This window comes from Arvicola amphibius, chromosome 9 (genome assembly GCF_903992535.2).
Source record: "Arvicola amphibius chromosome 9, mArvAmp1.2, whole genome shotgun sequence".
NCBI classification, from domain to species: Eukaryota; Metazoa; Chordata; class Mammalia; order Rodentia; family Cricetidae; genus Arvicola; species Arvicola amphibius.
The window spans coordinates 49267481-49287419 of NC_052055.2; the positions used below are offsets into that span (position 1 = coordinate 49267481).

General features: G+C 40.5%; 1 protein-coding gene across 9 annotated transcripts in view; it reads right to left on the minus strand.

Annotated features, from left to right (window-relative positions):
• The window catches only part of Kif21a (kinesin family member 21A), a 113888-nt gene extending 96979 nt beyond the window's left edge, over positions 1 to 16909 (minus strand). For all 9 annotated transcript variants that reach the window (XM_038344266.1, XM_038344261.1, XM_038344259.1 and 6 more), the window contains exon 1: positions 16715 to 16909. In XM_038344266.1, coding sequence (XP_038200194.1) covers positions 16715 to 16758 — 44 coding nt within the window. In that variant the 5' untranslated portion in view covers positions 16759 to 16909. The remainder of the gene's footprint in view (positions 1 to 16714) is intronic.
• Between the last annotated feature and the right edge of the window lie 3030 nt (positions 16910 to 19939).

Sequence of the window (19939 nt, forward strand, 5' to 3'; positions counted from 1 at the left end):
GTCTTTTTCTGGTAAATACAGAATGACTCTGATGAGAATATGCAGAAAGCAACTGAAAATACTTGAGCATGGTCTGCAGTATGTATGTGGAGGACTTAACTATGATGGTGGACGGCAGTAATCTTTCCTTGCATTATACGATTTCTATCAGGGGCGCTCATTATTTCAGGAGCTTATATTTGGATGATTCCTCTGCCAGTCAAGGGTAGTAAAACGCCTTAGTTATCTAACGCAGTGCATTTAGCTTTCTGCTGCATAGACTCATGTTTCACAGAGATGCGTCAGCCTGGATTACTGACACAGCTCGAAGGCAGAGTTAGGCTTGATTGAGTTTAGGTGGTATGAAGGAGAACGGTCCCCAGAGGCTCATATTTGAATGCTGATCCCCCATTAGTGAAACTTTCTGGGAAGGATTAGGAGACGTGTCCTTGTTAGAGGAGGCATGGCATCGCTGGAAGAGGTGTATCACTGGGGAAGGATTTTGAGGTTCCAAAAGCCCATGGTGGGCCCACTGTCTCTCTCCCTCTGCCCACTGCCTGTGGATCAGAATGGAAAGCTCTCGGCTGCTGCTCCAGCAGCAAGCCTGTCTGCCTCCCAGACTCATCCTCTCAACTGTTAGTGAGCCCCCAATGAAAAGCTTTCCTTTGTACAGCTTCGCCTTGGTCACGGTGTCTCGTCACAGCAATAGAACGGTGATGAAACAATCCCCAGTACCAAGAGGGGAAAAGTAAGTTGGTTTTCTACACAGGTTTATTTTAAAACAAGGAAAAGAAATTCAGGATCACTTAAGTTTCAGACTTCATTTGTTGACATATCTCATCACAAGCTTGTTTCCAATGTAAACGAAACAGGCCAAGTAGTCAAAATTTGAACAGTTTATACTATATAAGCATTGAAGAGCCATTTATTGAGTAAGAACAAAAAAGCAAGCAAGCAAGCAAGCAAGAACAGGGAAAGGAAGGGACAGAAGAAGGAAGGGAAGGAGGGAGGAAGTCAGTCAAGAATACTTGTTCATTTTATATTTAAACATGGTCTTCAGAATTATCCAGCATTATATGTCTCACCACAACAAAGAGGACGAGCAAAATTAACCACATATTTTTTTTAAGTTAGCAAAGGAACTATGAAACCTCATCACAGCTTCAAAACATCAAGGTAGGTATGTCACCCAGGGAATAATTAAATGTTTGCTTAGGGATTGGTAGAAAATGCATGTGTGCATGTGATCTCTTTGGGGTTCTTAGCAATAAGACGGTTGATGTAAGTAGAAATGTGCTTGGGTTAACAGCATACCAAGGAATAAATTTTAAGAGGTTTAGGGATTAGCATGGCAGTCAGCTCACTTTGCAAGACAAGCAGCTGGAAATTGCTGACTATCCCCTGCATGCAGAGGAAAGGAGAACAACACAGGTCTAACCAATTGTGCTCACGACTGAGAGGAGACCAGGACAACACAGGTCTACCAACTGTGCTCACCGACTGAGAGCAAACTCAGGAAAGCACTTTCCCCAAAATGGCCCCCAAAGTTAATCATCATGATCTTGACTGTAGAACTGGCCTGGTCAGAAAAGGAAAGCCTAGGCACCACTGTGCTGGATAAGCACAAGCTGTTGGTGTTATCTCAGTCATTACCTGCCAAAAAGGTACATTTTCCTCATCATCAGAGGCAGACAGAATAACAAGAAAAGAGCAGCCCAAGTAAAGACCTCGAAGTCTCTATTAAGAAGTACATTGTTATAAATTAACCTAAGCTTATATTTATTGAGGATTACCATGTGCCAGGCACTATTCGGGTGCTTTATAACTCTGTCAGTTAATTCTCATAACTATAATCATCTCCATAGATAAACTCAAGTTGAAAGTGGAATTAAAAAACAAGAGCTCACCAAAATATTATCTCTTGCTTGAGGTAAGCAATAAAGAAGCTATCTGGAATTACTGGATATTACCTAGAGGAGGAGAAAAAATTTCCTAGAATTGTCTTTCTAGGAAAGAAGAAGAAGAAAAGAGATAGAAATCATGGAGAAAGAGAACAGGGATGGAGCTAAAAAGAAATCTAGCATCTCCCAAATATTCCTAAATGCAAAGCACCTACAACATTATAATCCTGACTCTCTAATACAGGTCTTAAAGTCTATTTCGTCCATGAGAAAATTAAGGCTGCCATCTGTTAAATTCTGAACTCATATCTTTCTGAATCCAAAGTCTGCTCTTTTCGCTAAGCTGTGCCACAGAAAAAGAAAAGAAAATTGAGGAGATAAGAGATAGGAAGAAACAAAACTAAGAGGGAAAACTGATCACTCAGAACAAAAGGTGGAACAGCAATCTCTGAGGGTGAACAGGGAAGGCAGAGAAGGCAGGGAAGGGCCAGTGGCGACTCAGACATAATTAGGGAACAAAGTAGTTCCAGTGCTGGAGGGCACCAGACATCTACAGTCTACAATTTACTCTACAGAATAACCAGGAAGAGTTGGAAGGTTCCAAACACCGTGGTTTAATGACTGCATGTCTTCCAATTTGTTAGATTATAGTACTATACCTCATAAATAAGCATGATGATGCCAACCTTAAAGAGAATAAAACTGAAGAAACAGGGAATGTAAAGCAAATGCAGAGAAGTCAATTAGCCCTGAGAAGTTCCTCAGCGAACACTATGTTAAGATGACAGCAATGCCCAGGTGGTTTGAATAAGAGCACCCCTCATAGGTTCACACAGTTAAATGCTCGGCCTGCAGTTGACGGAACTGTTTGGGAAGTATTAGGAGCTGTGGCTCTCCTGGAGGAGGTGTGGCTATGCCATTCCATTCTGTCTTTCCCTGTGTCTGCCTGTCTGTCTGTCTTGTGCGTGTGGATCTGTATGTAGGCTCTCAGCTACTGCTCCAGCACCATGCCTGCCTGTCTGCTGACGTGCTCCCTGCCATGACGAGCATGGACTTTAATTAATCCTTTGGAACTGTGAGCCACAATAACTTTTTCAAAAGTGACCTTAGTCATTGTGTCTCTTTAACAGTAACAGAAAAGTAACTAAGAGATATTCCAATTCAGAGATGCTTCTGTGAGAAAAGGAAAGACTGGCCTAGACATGCTAGGCTCTTGGTGAACAACTGCAGTCCATGAGTAGCTTAGCTCAGTACTATACAGTCTGTGTGTGGCTTTATCAAAAGACGCCCAGCATCAATGGCAAACACATTATAAGGCCACAACAAAAGCCAGGTAGACCGTTATTTGATGGAGGAGTGTCTATGTATTACTTTCATTGGTTAATAAAGAAACTGCCTTGGCCCTTTAATAGAACAGAAAATTAGGTAGGCGGAGTAAACAGAACAGAATTCTGGGAAAGAGAAGGCAGACACTTCAGGCAGTTGCCATAGGCGGTCGCCATGCCTCTCCTCTCCAAGATGGATGCAGGTTAAGATCTCTCCTGATAAGCGACCACCTCGTGGTGCTACACAGATTACTAAATATGGGTTAAAGCAAGATGTGAGAAGTTAGCCAATAAGAGGCTGAAACTAATGGGCCAGACAATGTTTAAATGAATACAGTTTCCGTGTAATTATTTTGGATGTAAAGCTAGCCTGATGGCGGGACGCAGCCCCGCAGCTCCTTCTACAGTTATTTTTATATTTATGCAAAGGTATGCAAGGTTAAGAAATTATCAAAACTTTCAAAGTCACTCAATAAACTCTAATCAGTGAATATTAGGAAACAAATATCAGTTTATGTTGTGTACCAATGTTGATACATTTTATACTATATTATCCAGGTTCATTCAACTGCATAGTGAGTTTTGTTTAGGAATGTGTGTGTATGCCTATACCTGTCTGTATCACATTAGTTTCATATTAAAAATCATAGCTTCTTGATTTCAAGAAACTTTAATCTTAAAATATACTGCAGCTTCCAGTCTGTCATGGGGTCAAAGAGAAAGCTGGACAGTTCATCTGTCACAGCCCTGGCTGACGTGGATGTGAAATGATGTCAGAGGTGACCAGGGTTGGATTAGTACCAGCACACACATACAAAAGCAGCCTGAAGGCAGCATCCACTTTTGAGGACCCCAGGTAGGTTGAAAAAGATCCCCATTGGAAGAAAAGAGGTTAAGTTTCTCTCACTTACAGGAAATTTTCTAACTTGCCCTTAATAAATTATGTTTGTTTTCTAAATCCAGAAAAAGTCATATAAACCAGCTAAGACAAACACCAAGTCAAAACAAATAAGGTTTAAAATCTAAGCCCCTAAAAGTACAAGGATAATCAGCAGTAAGTTGTACTGCTTGAAACAAATTTTAAAATAACAGCTTGGTACGGCAAAAGATCACTGCTCCGGTTTCCCTGTGGGTTGGAGAATAACCCACATTCAAACCCAACGAGATGATGGGCCCACTCAGGACCTTTAAAGACTACCTATGAAAGATGGTAAGGGAGTTGGAGCATCAAATACAAACTATGTCTAAGGCTCCTGCTTCTCAACACTTCTGAGATTATAATCAGTTAAGGAACTTAAAAAACAAAAAACAATGGCCAACTCTTGCTAAAGACTAGTTAACTCAGAGTACAGGATAAGGAAGAACTACACAAGGCAACTGCCTTGACCAAAGTACGTCATCACTGAATAAATAGTTCCTCTGACAAGTTATTTGTCTGCTACTGAAAAAAAAATGGTAATAGCAGTAGTAATTGCCATTTAAGGCATCATTGCCAAAAATCAGGCATATATAGCTGCCAAATATATACACATGTACCCATAAATACACACATATATATGCAAATACATACAGCAACATAACACATAGACACACATACCTACACACATGTACCTGCTCATATATATATATATATATATATATATATATATATATATATATATATATATACAAACATCCAGACACATACACACATTTTACTGTCAATAATATAAGGGTTTTAATACATTATCACTTTAATTCTCGTGACAAACTATTAAATAATTCTATCTGTTTATTTAGTCCACATAGACTGTTAACATCTACTGAACTGCTATAGCTTAATTTTCAACTGAAAGCGAAGAGCACTCAGGAACGTGGGTGAAACAGTTTTCACAGATGATGCATTGAGTCATTCTCCTTTATCTCCAAGCCCTGCCTGTGAACAGAAGCAGCTGTCATACATTAAGAATGAGTAAGGCTGACAAGTTCATTGAAGCGTGATGGACCTCACAGCCTTGCCTACGAGAACGACTCTGAAGTCAACTGGACTGACAGATCACAACCACCTACAAGATCTGACAAGATCTTGATGCCATTTTTTAAACAAGAATAAATATGATCCAAGTATGAAAAGGCCCTAAATGCCACAAATCTAGTATCAAAATATGGTCAAACTTAAAAGTCCAAATCATCAAAAGTCTTTGAATTATTCTATGGTGAGACTAACAGTCACAGAATATATGCAAAAAATAAATGAAAAGATATGAGATGCCATAACAATATAAAATTATGAACTAAAGCTAACTAAGCAAATTTTACATTCAAAGACAAGACCTAAATGCGTGGGGGGGGGGAGGTAATAAGGTCTAATTGTATAAGAAATTAGGATAAAAACAAAACCAAAGACAACTAGAATGTTCTGCCAATTAAAGGGCAAGTTTGGCAAATGAAAATTCAAAATACAGCCGGGCGGTGGTGGCGCACGCCTTTAATCCCAGCACTCGGGAGGCAGAGGCAGGCGGATCTCTGTGAGTTCAAGACCAGCCTGTCTACAAGAGCTAGCTCCAGGACAGGCTCTAAAGCTGCAGAGAAACCCTGTCTCGAAAAAAAGAAAAAGAAAATTCAAAATACAATACGTTATTGTATTGTATTGCAGAAATTTACAGTCAAAGATGTTGTAGAGGTCACATTTACACAGCAGGCCAAAGAGCCAGGAATGCGATCTGCAATCTCAAGTTCAAGGGGCAATTCACAGCTTCCACTCTAAGGCAGCATAGATGCAAACTAGGTGACCAGTAGGCTGCTGGAACCAAAGTTATCTGGGCTGAACTGAGATGCAATGTGAAAGGAAATGCCTTTTAAAAGGTTTTCAAGGAACATGACCCAGTTACAGCTTTGTATTTGGCTCACCATCAAATGGTTAGAATAATATTTGGGGGACAATGTCTACAGTACTCTAATGCAGTATGTCTAGATCTGGGTACAGGTGAAAAGTTCAAATTCACCAGTAATCATCACTATATCTTTCTCTGACAAGCATGCCCACTCTGAGCAGCAACCACAATTTCTGACCCCAGAAACACTCACCTGTAAAGTCACTGCTGGTGAACAGGCATCACCAACAATAACAGGAGACAGCACAGTTCTTAGATCTATATCCATATGAAACAATTCTTGTTGATTAAATTACTGCTTACTTTACTGAATTTAACACCTATCATATTAAATTATTGAAAGAAAGATGGGAACGTATATTTAAAATATGCTTCTTTAATGTTTCTGGAAAATAAGAAAATGTTTCTTATATACCACAAAGTGAAAATGTCAGGCTATGAAGGACAAGTGCTGATTTTAACTGTGATGGAAAAACACAGAAACACGATGAAAATAGACCAGAACAAATACACCAAAGATCTAATTGCAGTTATATTAGACAGTGCACTGCAGCTGGCTGTTGTCCTCATCTGCTCGACAGTACTTCTGCTAATGCCATATTATTTCACTAATGGGGGAAATTGGATAAAATAATTTTCTTATAAAATTAAAAACTGACTTAGAGATAATCAGACTTGAAAGAGCAAGTGATGCACTTCCTGTTTCTAAGCGCCAATCTTCTTTGAAAATGTCCACAGATAAGGCCTCACACAGGGCTCTATCAGTATATCTCACTACTGTGAATCTCATTACACCATCAACGAACACAGGATATGCGCATTGTTCAGAGGCCAAGGGCACTTGCTGGTTAAATGGAATTATTGCCCAATCCTGGACCTGAATTTGGTTCCCTGATCCCACATAAAGTCAGAAGACAACAATTTAGCCTACAAAGCTAGCCTCTAGATCCTGTCCAAGTGCCCAAACACATCGTACACATACACACAACAGTAACAACAAATACATAAATTAACTGTACCAGTGCTATCTCTGGCCCTGTTCATTTACCCCTAAAGTATTCTTCAATCCATGCTACACTTTAGTGACTTGTTGCCAACCTCAATGAGAAAAAATATGGAAAAACATTAGCTATAGTTTCAAACTATGTAAGCAATTCAAAAAGAACACTCACAATTTTAGTGTCGAATTTGGTCCTTATCCTCTTACATTGTGTTAAACAAGTAAACAATAGTTCAACTCAAAAACGAATTGTTAGTATAGTAGTAACCCCCCTCACACACACACACACACGCACACGCACACACACACACACACGCACACACACACACACAAACACACTCGCTGAAAACCATGCCCATTGAAAGCCTGTTTGGGAAAGAAAGAATTAAAATGGTAGATTCTACTAAACTGTAAAACGAGAAATTAGGTACAGCAGAGTAGTACGGTCGTATGTCGTTTACATATGTAAGCCTGAGCAGCTCGACTGGGAGGGGTTTAGTATGTATTTATACATTGTTGTACCATTCATAGTGATAAAACACAGTAGGACAATTAAAACCAGACACAATGGGTCACACACTGAAGAAGGATGAAGCCAGTCACTAGCGTTTATAATATAACCGGCTCACACACTCTGTCAAATTCATCTCTAATATTACTGTTGCAGTCTATAGCAAAACCAGTTTCCAAGGGCTTTTATATGACTATTTCTTTTCCTGAATCCACTGACATAAGTGAAGAAGCTACCTGGCCAAGACCAAGTTTATCCCAGGCAAGAATCCATCCTTAACAGGTATCTGACCATCTGTCCAGGGCTCACACCATTGTTTGATTAGCCTTGATAGCACTTATTTATTGTCAATATTTACTATCACAATAGCTTATGTAATTCGGGTACCTAATTGGCATTTAATAATTATGTGATGGTTAAGTGAGTTTTAATCCAAAAAGTAAAGATTCGAATGAATACTGTGGAGAACAGAGACGGTGTGTGTCACATCAGCACACTGTAAGAATGGACGATAGCTTTTTTTCCCTACCACCTCTGAATCCTACTTATTGGAAAAACAGTCTCTCTGGCTTAGAACACTAACTGACTTTGTAGCTGTGTCAAAAAACATGATCGTCTACTCCAAAATATTTATATAATATTTCAGATATTATATATGTAAATCCATAATTTCTTCACCATATTCAAAGATCTGTGATACTTTCATGCCTAGCCACAGGTAAAGCTTTCCAAAGTTGAGAAGGATGTCTAACCCAAGAGCAAGGAACAAACCTTAACCTGCCCTTGGATTTTTCACTCGAGTGGGCCCATGAGTCTTACATTCCCCTATCCACAGCAGAACGTTTTTCTTGTTCTTTCCTCTTTCTGAAGCAGAGGATGGAGTGGGACAGTCATCCAGACAGATTAGCCCTGAGGTCAAATTGTGAATGACCTCTGGACATTTCGATATCTATTTGCTTCATGTCAGTAATAGCAATGACCTTTAGATATTCAGTTCTAATAATGCTGTCAATATAATACATTACCACCATCTTTATAAAAGAAAAAAGCACTAAGTATTCTATTGGAGAGAAAGGAAGGAAGCATAACATAAAAAAAAAGGATTGTGACCCTAAAAGGCAGAGTGGTTTAAAAGCTTCTATAAAAGGGTACATTTTAGATGGCTGGCTTCCCTTACATCCAAAAGCATGTTCCATTCTGTATTTCTCTCAGAAATAAGGTTGGGAAAAGCTGACATGACCCAAAGCTTCAGGACCAATTGTGTAGTAAAGCAACCTGCAAACAGGGCCCGGAAAGTCTGACTTCCATCTCTCTATTTCCTCTCTGATCTCTACAAATGGGCCTTCCCCATTCCCATTCCACCCTTCAGTCATCTCCTCTGAAGTAAGATTATTACCAGAATATGTGATAATTCTTCAGTATACTGAAGGAAAAACAGTCAAGAACAAAGACTGGGCTTAGGAGGTGGTCACATGCCCCAGGTCTAGAATACACAGGAAAAAAAGAAGGAATAGGTATGCTTTAAATTAATTCTTAAATAGACTCTTATCCACTGCACTTATATGACCATTGTGAAAGCATTAATATTTTATATATAAATACTGAACTGGTTTTTATGTTTTTTTTTTACAACACCATCTTGTGTTTTTCAATTTTAATATGTCAGAATCCTCAAAATATTAGAGCCTGGTTTCTGTCAGTAGGGTCTTCCTTCATCTTTGCAAGGTTTTAACTAGAATTACTGGTCAAATCCTAGAGTTGAAGCATTCATAAAGCAAAACCAGTGAGCATCAACAGTGAAGACATTCATCTCACCACCAATTAAAGTTTCAATATGTGTCCTTAAAGAGTAAAAACTACAGGAACTTAACTTTATCAAATAGATGATATTCTATTCCTAGATGCTTCAAACATCTACTTCTAGATGCTTCAAGAAAAATATAAAGTTCTAAATTCACAGTGCAAATCAACAGAAGAATGGCCTCAACTGGCTGTGACCTCAAATAATGCCTTCTGCATCTCTGGCCCTCTACTGTCAACTCTCTGAATCAATCCTTGAGCAGCTAGCCTCCTGAAGGGGCCTTTCTGCTTTAAAGTCTGTTTTGCCAATAATTCTAGGAATACCAAAATTATGTTGAACATAAAATTTCAATAATCTTTAAGAAACAAACGACAAGTGGATTTTAAATGTAATTCTTAAACATCAAGCAACATTTCATAATAATCACAGAGTATCATGACTATTCTCTGACTTGACAGTGATTTGCTTGAAACAAAGTTGCAACCAAGGCCAACTATTTGAATACTCTGAGAAGATTAAAGAGTTAATCCATTGGGAAAACCAGATGCAATACAGTTCACAAATGCGCTATTCAGAAGGGAACACTAAAACGCCAGCAAACGTGCTGCTTATGATTAAAATTTTTCTAGTGATTCACAGCATATATTGCTTTTTAACTAGTATGCATCGTGCTTTCTAATCTGCAGTTGGATGATGTCAGATCATGAATGATTTTGACTTAAAATAATTTCTAAGTCGGAGTAAGTATGACTGGCACATTGTAGTATGTCTTAGGGAAGAATATTCATAATAATGAATAATTACATAATTTGGAGGAAAAAACAGACAAGAACTGAATGAGGAGATTATGATATTAACCACCAGGGTAATTTCTGTTTTCATGACTTCACTAAAACTGAAAGCCCAGGTACATATTCACTACCCCATAATTATGCATTAGAATAGTAACCAATTAGCAACTCAGGAGTACAAGAAGCAATGATGATTAAGTAGGGAACTTGAAATCCCAAGCCATTCTAAATAATAAACTTGTTCAGCACACCTTTTACGCTTAGTTACTAGTTAGTTTTTGCCAACTTTACACAAACTCTAGAGTCACCTGGGAATAAAGAACCTCAGCTGAGGTAATGCCACCAGCAAGCTGGTTTGTGGGCATTTCCATAGGGCATTTATTAATGATGGACATGGGAGGGCCCAGCACACTGTGGACAGTGCTAACCCTGAAGAATTGGCCCTTGGTTGTGAAGGAAGCATTTTTCCTCCATAGTCCCTGCTTCTCTGAATGCTTGAGTTCCTGCCCTCATGTTCCTCAATAACAGACGGTGATCAGGATGGGTAAGGCCCATGAGTTATTTTTGATCTTCATGATTATCACAGAAATTGAAAGAAAGGTAGGACAGGTATGAACCCATATTTGAAGGAAACGAATTAGTTCGTGTTTTATAAAACAAGTTTTATTTTTATAAAATAAGGGTTTCATTGACTCTGAACTCATATCACCTTTTGGCTTTGAAAGGTCTCTTCTCTGTCACTTCTTTTAATTCCTAAACCAAAGGCATATAAGGATGATGCTCATTTTACCAAGTAGGATGCCTAACAGATAATGTCCTCCTAGCAGACAGGCTTTGGGGCTCAATTTTTCCATGAGGTACTTTTAGAATCAAAATATGCATCTCAACTGTTTTTGAACAACAGAAGAATTTTAAAATGTTATTTTAAAAAATGAGCAAAATAAAAACCTTAATTGTGGCAACTGCCTTTTATTTTTTCAGTTTCTGCTGTTTATTCTACTTTGTGATGGTGTTAATGCATTATGTGTCACATTGATACTTCTACGTTCTGTGAAAAACAAGAACTATGTGAATCAGGTATATTAGTGGGCAGTGCTGAACACACAGGAGGCACGGAGTACACAGTTACTGAATCAAAGACTAAGCAAAGGAGCAAACACTGAATGATCATGTTTCCAAGAACCTCCACATCTTCTGAGCATGAAATTGTTTCAAAACACTTACTTCAAATGTTATTTCATGTTTCCACTAGGAAAACCTTTACTGGAATTAGTCAGTAAAATGTAACACGTGGAAATACACTGGATCATAAAAAAAATATCTGGGTTTGAGTTTCAACTTTAAAACTTTATAGTCACATAGTATTTTCCAGACTCATTTTAGTCTCACAGAGTAAAGTATCTATCCAGGGTTTCTCCCAAAATTTTATTAGCAAGTAAACAACATGTTTATTTTTTATAATAACTAAAGTAAAGAGATAACAATCTAAAATTGTTTCTGTAGCAGCAAAAGTAATTAAGTAAATAGATTATTGGGAAAAAGCAAGTTTGAAGTTTTTAAACAATTCTTTCCTGTCAATCCAGAGGCATAAGCAGTGTCGTTGTATCATTACCAATAAAAATCACCTTTAATAAATGGCTCATAAAAGGATCTTATTATCTCCATAGCTTCAGGTTGCTACCTCAGTGTGAGGGAAGGAAGTAGAGGAAGAGTGTAGGATGATATCCACCCCAACCCTTAGGTCAGTTGAGCAATAACACCACTTCATAAAAGGGGTTCAGGCCATTTGCGATGATGCATGCCTTTAACGCGGTACTCAAGAGAAGAGGCTAATGTAGGTGGATCTCTGAGTTCAAGGCTGGCCTGGTCTACAAAGCCAGTTCCAAACCAGCCAGTGCTACATAGTTAGACCTGTCTCAAAAGAATGAAAGAAAGCAAACAAGCAAACAAAGCAAGCTTCATTAAACTGAAAAAAAAAAATTGAGGGCTGGAGAGATGGCTCAGAGGTTAAGAGCATTGCCCTGCTCTTCCAAAGGTCCTGAGTTCAATTCTCAGAAAGGTCCTGAGTTCAATTCCCAGAAAGGTCCTGAGTTCAATTCCCAGCAACCACATGGTGGCTCACAACCATCTGTAATGGGGTTGGGTGCCCTCTTCTGGCCTGCAGGCATACACACAGACAGAATATTGTATACATAATAAATAAATAAACAAACAAACAAACAAATAAATAAATAAATTGAACCAGGCATGGTGGCACACATCTTCAAGCCCAACACTAGGGCAGCAGAGGTAGGCAGATCTCTGAGTTTAAGGTCAGCTTGGTCTACAGAGTGAATTCCAGGACAGCTAGGACTATATAGAAAGACCTAGGACTCGGGGGAGAAGTGGGGGAAAGAAAAGAAACACAAACTTGATATTATACACTAATCCAATCTCACTGTCAAGGATATTAGAGCCCTGCCAGAGCTTAACAATTTTAGTTGCCAGATATGAATATATGAAAATCTGATGGTCCTTTCTGAATCTCCATTGTTAAGCAGTCCTTGGAGGAATTCGGCAAGCTAAGGTTTTTGAAAAGGAAAATGTAACAATACTTTTTGGTCAAGTCTTAGGAAAGGAAAACAGAAAACGCCACACCATCTCATAATGTCTCAAGGTCTTAGATGAAGAATTTTAAATGTTTAACTGATTTTACCGTCTTTAGTTAAGCGAAGAGTCAAATCAGCATAAGACCATTAAGATAAGAAGAAAATGTGTGCTACATTCCAGTGTTCGCATTTGTAAAAGTCATCTACTGAGCTAGACATTCAGCTTAATTGCTCTGAAGTAACACTTTCCATGTCTATATGGAATGCATGTGGGCATGCATGAGAACCACACACTAAACCTGGATGCTCAGTATTTGGTAATGCTCTGTTTAAGGGTGCAGTCAGTCTGTGGTCCTTTCTGTGTCTGTGCGCAGTTGTACTTGTTAATTCTTCCTTATGTTTACGCTAGAGAACAGCATCACCAGTAAACATATGCTTTTCAAGTCTCTACTACCCACATTTTATAAAGAGAAAAACCTAGATGAAGTTAAATTTAATATTTTATCCAATGGGTGGCTGTCATTTATGGAATTTCAATTTCATTCACTGAAATTAAACTTAATATTTTATTCAATGAATGACTGTCATTCAATGACAGTCAAAATATTTCAACATGTAAACAAGATAAAATTATTGAGCTAAGTGCTTTCATTTTCCAGACTGAATCCCAATGTATGTACATTAATGCACATATTAACTTTAACACAAAATTTTCATCAGAAATACTTTTCCAGCATTTAGATTTCATGAACTTTCCAGTTAAAAATAAATAAGTATAACAAAAATATTTAAGCACACAAAAAGTTTCTATTAACTGGATCAAAGACCAACTTTTAAATTTAAACTTAAATTAAATTTGGGCTGATAGTATTGCTCGGCAGGTAAACAAGCATTTTGCTGTTAAGGGTTAAGAGATTGATCTTTAGAACCACATGATAGGAAGGAAAAAATAAGTCCCACAGATTGTTTTCTGATTGTCACAAAGGTGTGCATGTGCATATGCATGTACACACATATACACACATGTATACACACACACACACACACCACAAATAAATGGAAAAAAGATTTAAAATAAACTTAAATTTCAGTTACATAGCATTAACCTTATTTCAGGTCTTCACCAGCCACGAGATTGAACATGAGGATTGTCTTCTGAATCCATAGCCTTGCTCAATGAAAGAGAACCTTCAGACAACTCAAATGCCAAGAATATTCTCAGAAATAGAGTCAAAAGCATTCTCCCTAAACGAGATACTTTCTGTTTAGCATCTCCCTCTCAAAGGCTTACACATCTCAAGCACTTATTTTGCAAAACCTCTAATCGTACAGTAATGACCTTTAATAAGACCACACCTCTGAGGCCCATAACACACAAGCACCTTGAGAATGCGTTGGGTTTTATGAAATACAGCCAAGTCTCCATGGCCTGTCATTTCAGTATGCATTAAAGAAGAAAGATAGGTCAAAGGCCTCTGTTAATTTTGTGTCTAGACACAATATTTCTGTAGACTTAACTCCTCCTGCTGATGCAGTTTGCCACAAGCTGGAGAACAGACTGGATTGGAGGACCCTGGCAAAGTCAAGTTCCGGGCTCCTCTTTGTGAACTCTTGTCTCCTCTAGGATGTCAGGAGATGAACGATCTGCCAAGGCTAGTCATTTGTAATTGAACTAGTACAGGATCGGAAGGAAGCAAATGACCTTTTAAGCTGAGTAAAACTTGGCTAGACATAGTCTTATCTCTCACCTGCACAGGCTTCAGGGTTAAGAACCTGAGCCATAAATTGAAGCGGTCTGGATCAGAACCCTGTTTCTATCATTTGCTACCTGCTTAATTGTGGAAGGTTGACTTAGTAATCTTCCTGATCCCCGACAGTAAGATGGCCATAAAAATAATATCATTTAATTCACAGACTCTGAGGGATGAGATTTTTACTGGATACGAAACAGGTGAGCACTGTCTTGACTCTAATATATGATATATATGTGCACCATTTATTATTAATTTTAGCTCAGAAATCAGAATAGCAGAAATAGGACAGAATGTTCAATGTAAGTTTGTTATAAGTGAATATATGTCTATACACTTCAATGTTATGTGAATATAAGCTACTTTTATAGAAGCTTTTTTATATTTTTTTTATATTTTTATATAGAATAAGTTTAGACAGTTTGAACAAGAGAACAATGTATTTAATGGGGTAAAAATAAAATACCAGTTTCACCAAACTGCATCTTGATAAGGTAGGCCAACAAGTTCTGTCAAAGTTTTGATAGCTACCCCTGGTGGCTCATACCTGTTGTCCTGACTTATGGAAGGCTGAAAGACAGACAAATCTTTTCCTCAAAAATCAAACCCGTACCATTCACCTGTGCCACCACCCAGCGAACAGGTCATCACCATTGTAGGCCTGCCTACTCATGACTCTTCACTTCTGTTGGAAGACTAGATTTAATAGAGTGGTCAACCAACCAGACAATGACATAGAAGATGCCCACATGAAAATCTCAAATCTTTATTTAAAAAAATGGTTTCTCACAAGGAAATTTCTGTTTTGGTTAACAGTTTGTGGTTTGTTGTAATCAGAGCTTCTAGTAAACAGGCTCTGAAAGGCCTTCCTGTCTTTTCCTTCCATTTATTTCCCTGGCCCTGATGCAGTCACTAATTCATATTTTAAGGTTCAAAAATAGGTAGTAGAGCCAGGCGGAGGTGGCGGAGGCCTTTAATCCGAGCACTCGGGAAGCAGAGACAGGCGGATCTCTGTGAGTTAGAGGGTAGCCTGGTCTGCAGAGCTAGTTCCAGGCCAGGCTCCAAAGCTACAGAGAAACCGTGTCTCGAAAAAATAAATAAATAAATTTAAGGTAGCAGAATGAATAGGAAAAACAAGCTCATCTAGTAATGGGAAATAGCTCAGGAATAGCCAAAAAGGAGAACCATATTTTCAAAGTTTCACAGCTATTGAGTGTAAAGAATCGTAAAGGTAATTTCACTACCTGCAAAATAAAGGAATCAAAATACCTTCCAATTTCACTTGATTCTTTAAGACAAAGATCCAGGACATCCAAAACTGCCACGTCTGTGCCTAATCAAGATTTGTCACTAAAATAACCATAGGAATGATTACATTATGTAACTTTCAGTCATTTTCAACAAAGATCTTGACAGCGGAGGATGTTTACTAATTCCGAATTTCTTTGAAGACAGGTTATCTTCATAATCTTTAAATTGCAAATGAATTAACAGTATTTGATCAGAGCGATGGAAGCAATGCGCTTGGTCTAGGATGAATGCTTCATTAATTTTTCAGTGTGATGATGCTGCAGTTTTCCAAGAGCAACCGTCAAGAGTTCTTGCGATGCATCCAATCAGCCGAATTACATCAAATGTCCATGTCACCGTCCCTAACCACAACACAATCACGTAACCAGGATTTCAAAACTCAACCTCGGGCGTGTGTGATGTCACTGTCAACATCCACCGCGCTTAACTAACCTCAGGTGGTTTCTCCCCGTCGCCCACCTAACCCTCAGTCTGGCCGACGTTGCTGGCCTCTCCAGACCTCCCGCGGGTGACTGTGTCCCCCCCAATACACTCTCCACGACCACACCTGTGAGATCAGGTGCACACTGCGGGGACCCGAATGGGCACGGGCCCCGCGCTGTCACCCCTACGCTTTGTCTGCGGCTTCAGGCCGGCCCGGAGGGCGCTGGGCACCTCGGGCCGACCTGCAGGGCGGCAGCGGCGGAGGCGACTCCCAGGAACCCTAAGGCCGCCCGGGAGGCGACCGTGCAGAAAGCGGCGCTCGGCCCGCGTGGGTGGGGCGGGGGGAGTGAGGGGCGGCCACCGCGGTTCCCAGAGTTGTCGCGAAGCACGAGCCCGGGTCAGGCTGCAGGGGAACCCGCCGGATCTCCTTCGCTTGCCCTCCCTTCCTCCCGCAGCTCACCTGACAGCCACGCGCACAGAGCTCTCGTCCGCGACGCCCAACATGCCTGCTGCCACCCGGGTCTCAGCACAGTGCCGAGCTCTCCGGACAGGCTGCTGCTGCTGCTACTGCTGCTGCTGCTGCGGTGGCGGCGGCGGTGGCAGTGGGGAGGACTCAGCGCTGCGCTCCAGCCATGTTGGGCGACTGAATGGAAAGGTGGCGGCGCCGAGGCGCGGGAGGGGGCGGTGACTCGAGACGGCGCCGCCCCTTGCCCCCACTCGCCCAGCTCCGCTCTGCCCTGCGTCAGCTGCGGCCGGTCCGGTGCGCCCCGCCCCGGCGACACGGCCAGGCGCGGCCCCGCGCGGAGACGAACCCCCCCTCCTCCCCGGGAGGCTCGGCTGCGCGCCCCCGCAGCCACCTGCTCGGGGTGCAGCACGGACCTTGACCAACCCCCCCCACACCTCAACTTCCCTGGCTGGGCTCTGCCCTCAGCCCGCTAGCGTGGGACGTGGGTCGAGACACGCGAGCACACACACACACACACACACACACACACACAGAGCCTTCTCAGTGCGTTACTGTTCAGTCATGTGCACACTGGTAAGCACACCGGACCCTGGTACTGCCAAGTGTTCCCACAAATGTTTTCCATCTAGGCGTGCTGCTTGGTAAACCCTTGCAAATGAAATTTCTTTCCCTGCCGGCCCTTCCACAGCACCTCCCAGGATCCCAGGATTCTGTCAACAGTGTTCTATTGTGTGTTCTTCACGTCATCATTGTCCTTCCACATGCCTGTAGATAGCACTGTGGAAACAGCCTTTGTTAGCTTTGCCACAGAGTATCTTTTGTGGACTGCTGCGTACATTTCTATAAATAAACATGTGGGTTCATACAAAACAGTGTAATAGATTAAATGTCACTATCCAAATAAAAGCACTGGACCAAGCAGATAAAAGCTAAAATCATACACCTGATAGTGTACTTTGGGATCGGAATGAGTGTGATAACCTTCTACACCCATGGAAAGACGGCCCATAGGGTATATTCTTTATACACTGTTCTATGCACTCTGCTTCTTTTCTGATCTCCCTTAAAATGTTACAGACAACATCAATGGAAGGTAAAGAAGGTTGTAGGGAAGGCGGGCTGTGGTGGTGCACGCTTTTAATCCCAGCACTCGGGAGGCAGAGGCAGGCAGATCTCTGTGATTTCGAAGCCAGCCTGGTCTACAAGAGCTAGTTCCAGGACAGCCTCTAAAGCTACAGAGAAACCTTATCTGGAAAAACCAAAAAAAAAAAAAAGGTTGTAGGGTCTTTCTGTGCTGTGTGCCAAACTGGTGGCAAAGCTGTCCTCTGACTTCCTCCTGGAGAGCTAGCATTAGCTTTGATATTTATCCACCAACATAAGGGAGCCACATTTCACCCCAGCTTGACAGGTCCAGACCTGGATAGATCTGGTTTGTCCACCCTGCTTCTGTGATAAATGCTGCATAAAGGACAAGAATAACAAAGCGTATTTGGCAACAAAGCAACATATGTAACCTTTTGTAAGTCTTCATTTTAAGTTTCACCAGTACCTAAGTGTCTCAAAAAGAGCTGTAGTAAAACATGTGCTCCAAGAACTGGCAAGGCTGTTTAAATGAGTAGAGGAAGCAAAGTCAAGAATATATAAAGTAAAACAGAGAAGAGAGGCAGGCCCCTTCCTGAGGTGGTAGCTGTCTTCACTCTGCCTGGGCTTGCTCAACTGGAATGCAAACCCTGTGCTGCTAGATTTTTGATTCAGTTGTATGTTTGTTGTTCCTCTAGTAAAGAATAAAAATCACATCTTTACATGAAAATCCTTAGTTTTAAAGGTGAACAACAAATTCAGCCCAATATTTACATGCTACACAAAACCAATCACAAAATACGTCGGGCTGACTTCAGTCCCAAGCCACCAGACGGAAACGTCTGGCGAAATATGAACACCAATAATAGCTGTGACTTTGAGATTTCAGAAAAGGCCACGTAAAACTCAAAGATCCTAAATGCTGAAAGTTGAAGGCCAAGTTTGTATACTATTTGCTTGGGATTTCTTTTTAAGTTATATTTCCTGGTGGTTCCTGTAATTAATAACCTTATATTAAAGAAAATCCCAAAGTCAGAGCTTCTACCATGCAAGCGTCTAAATACTGTTCTGAACATTTGTTTCCTAAATACCTAATAGTGGGCTGCTGTGTGCGAACAATGCCAGACACCAGCCACGTGCAGAAGAGCACAATGCCATGACCTTAAAGAATTTGCTGTTTAGTTCTGGGAATTTCGTAAGTACAATTAGAAATTATGATAGGCCTGTAGCAAATTCTACAAGGAAAGGGCAAATTGTACAGTTAAAAAAGAGCTCGGATGGGCTCCCGGTGTCCACTGCATACGAGCAGGATGACATGAGTCATTCCTGCCATTTTCCAATGGTTACCTAACACAAACAGCCTAAATTCTTCTGGACTCAGGCCCTTCCACTCTGACCTCATCGTTAGCCGCTCCACTCCTTAACCACTGCTTTTTGGTGACACGGGTCTTTTAGTTGGGTGACACACACTTTTTTTTGCTTTCTGGGGTCTTTGGAGGAGCTAATCTCTCTTCGTGCAATCTTCTTTCCCTAAATCTTTTCACGGGCTCGCTTTGAACACTGCAGTAGAGGCCTAAGTGTGGTTTGCCAAAGAGGCTCTCCTGCCCACTCACCACTCAGCAGGGGCCAACTGAATACTTAGACTACTAAGGCACAGCTGTAACGGGTAAAGGATAACTGTGTTAGAAATGTGTGTAAAGTGCTATTAAATGGACAAAAATATGAGACCTTTCCCTTCTAAGGTCTCCTTTGCACTGTTTTCTTTGCAAATGAGCACAATTCTCTGTACAGTGAAATTTTTAGACTATTTCCATGAATTTACTGTTCATCTTCATAGTGTACATTGCCAGTTCAAATGTGTATACAAAAGCATTTAATACATGTGAAATAAAATCATGTGATTCCTGTTTGTAAATTCATACATGAATATACATTCCTTTCATTCTTAAGTCAACAGTAGGAACATTACACAAAACGAACTCAGAAACTTTGATATCACCTTGGGATGGGGGGAGTCCAAACCAGAGAACAAACCCAGGGCGTGATACTTGCTCTTCAACTGAGCTCTCACGCTTGCACTTCTTGGTACATAGTCAGTCAATTAACTCTGGCTCATGATGAACGAGCCTGCCTCCATCT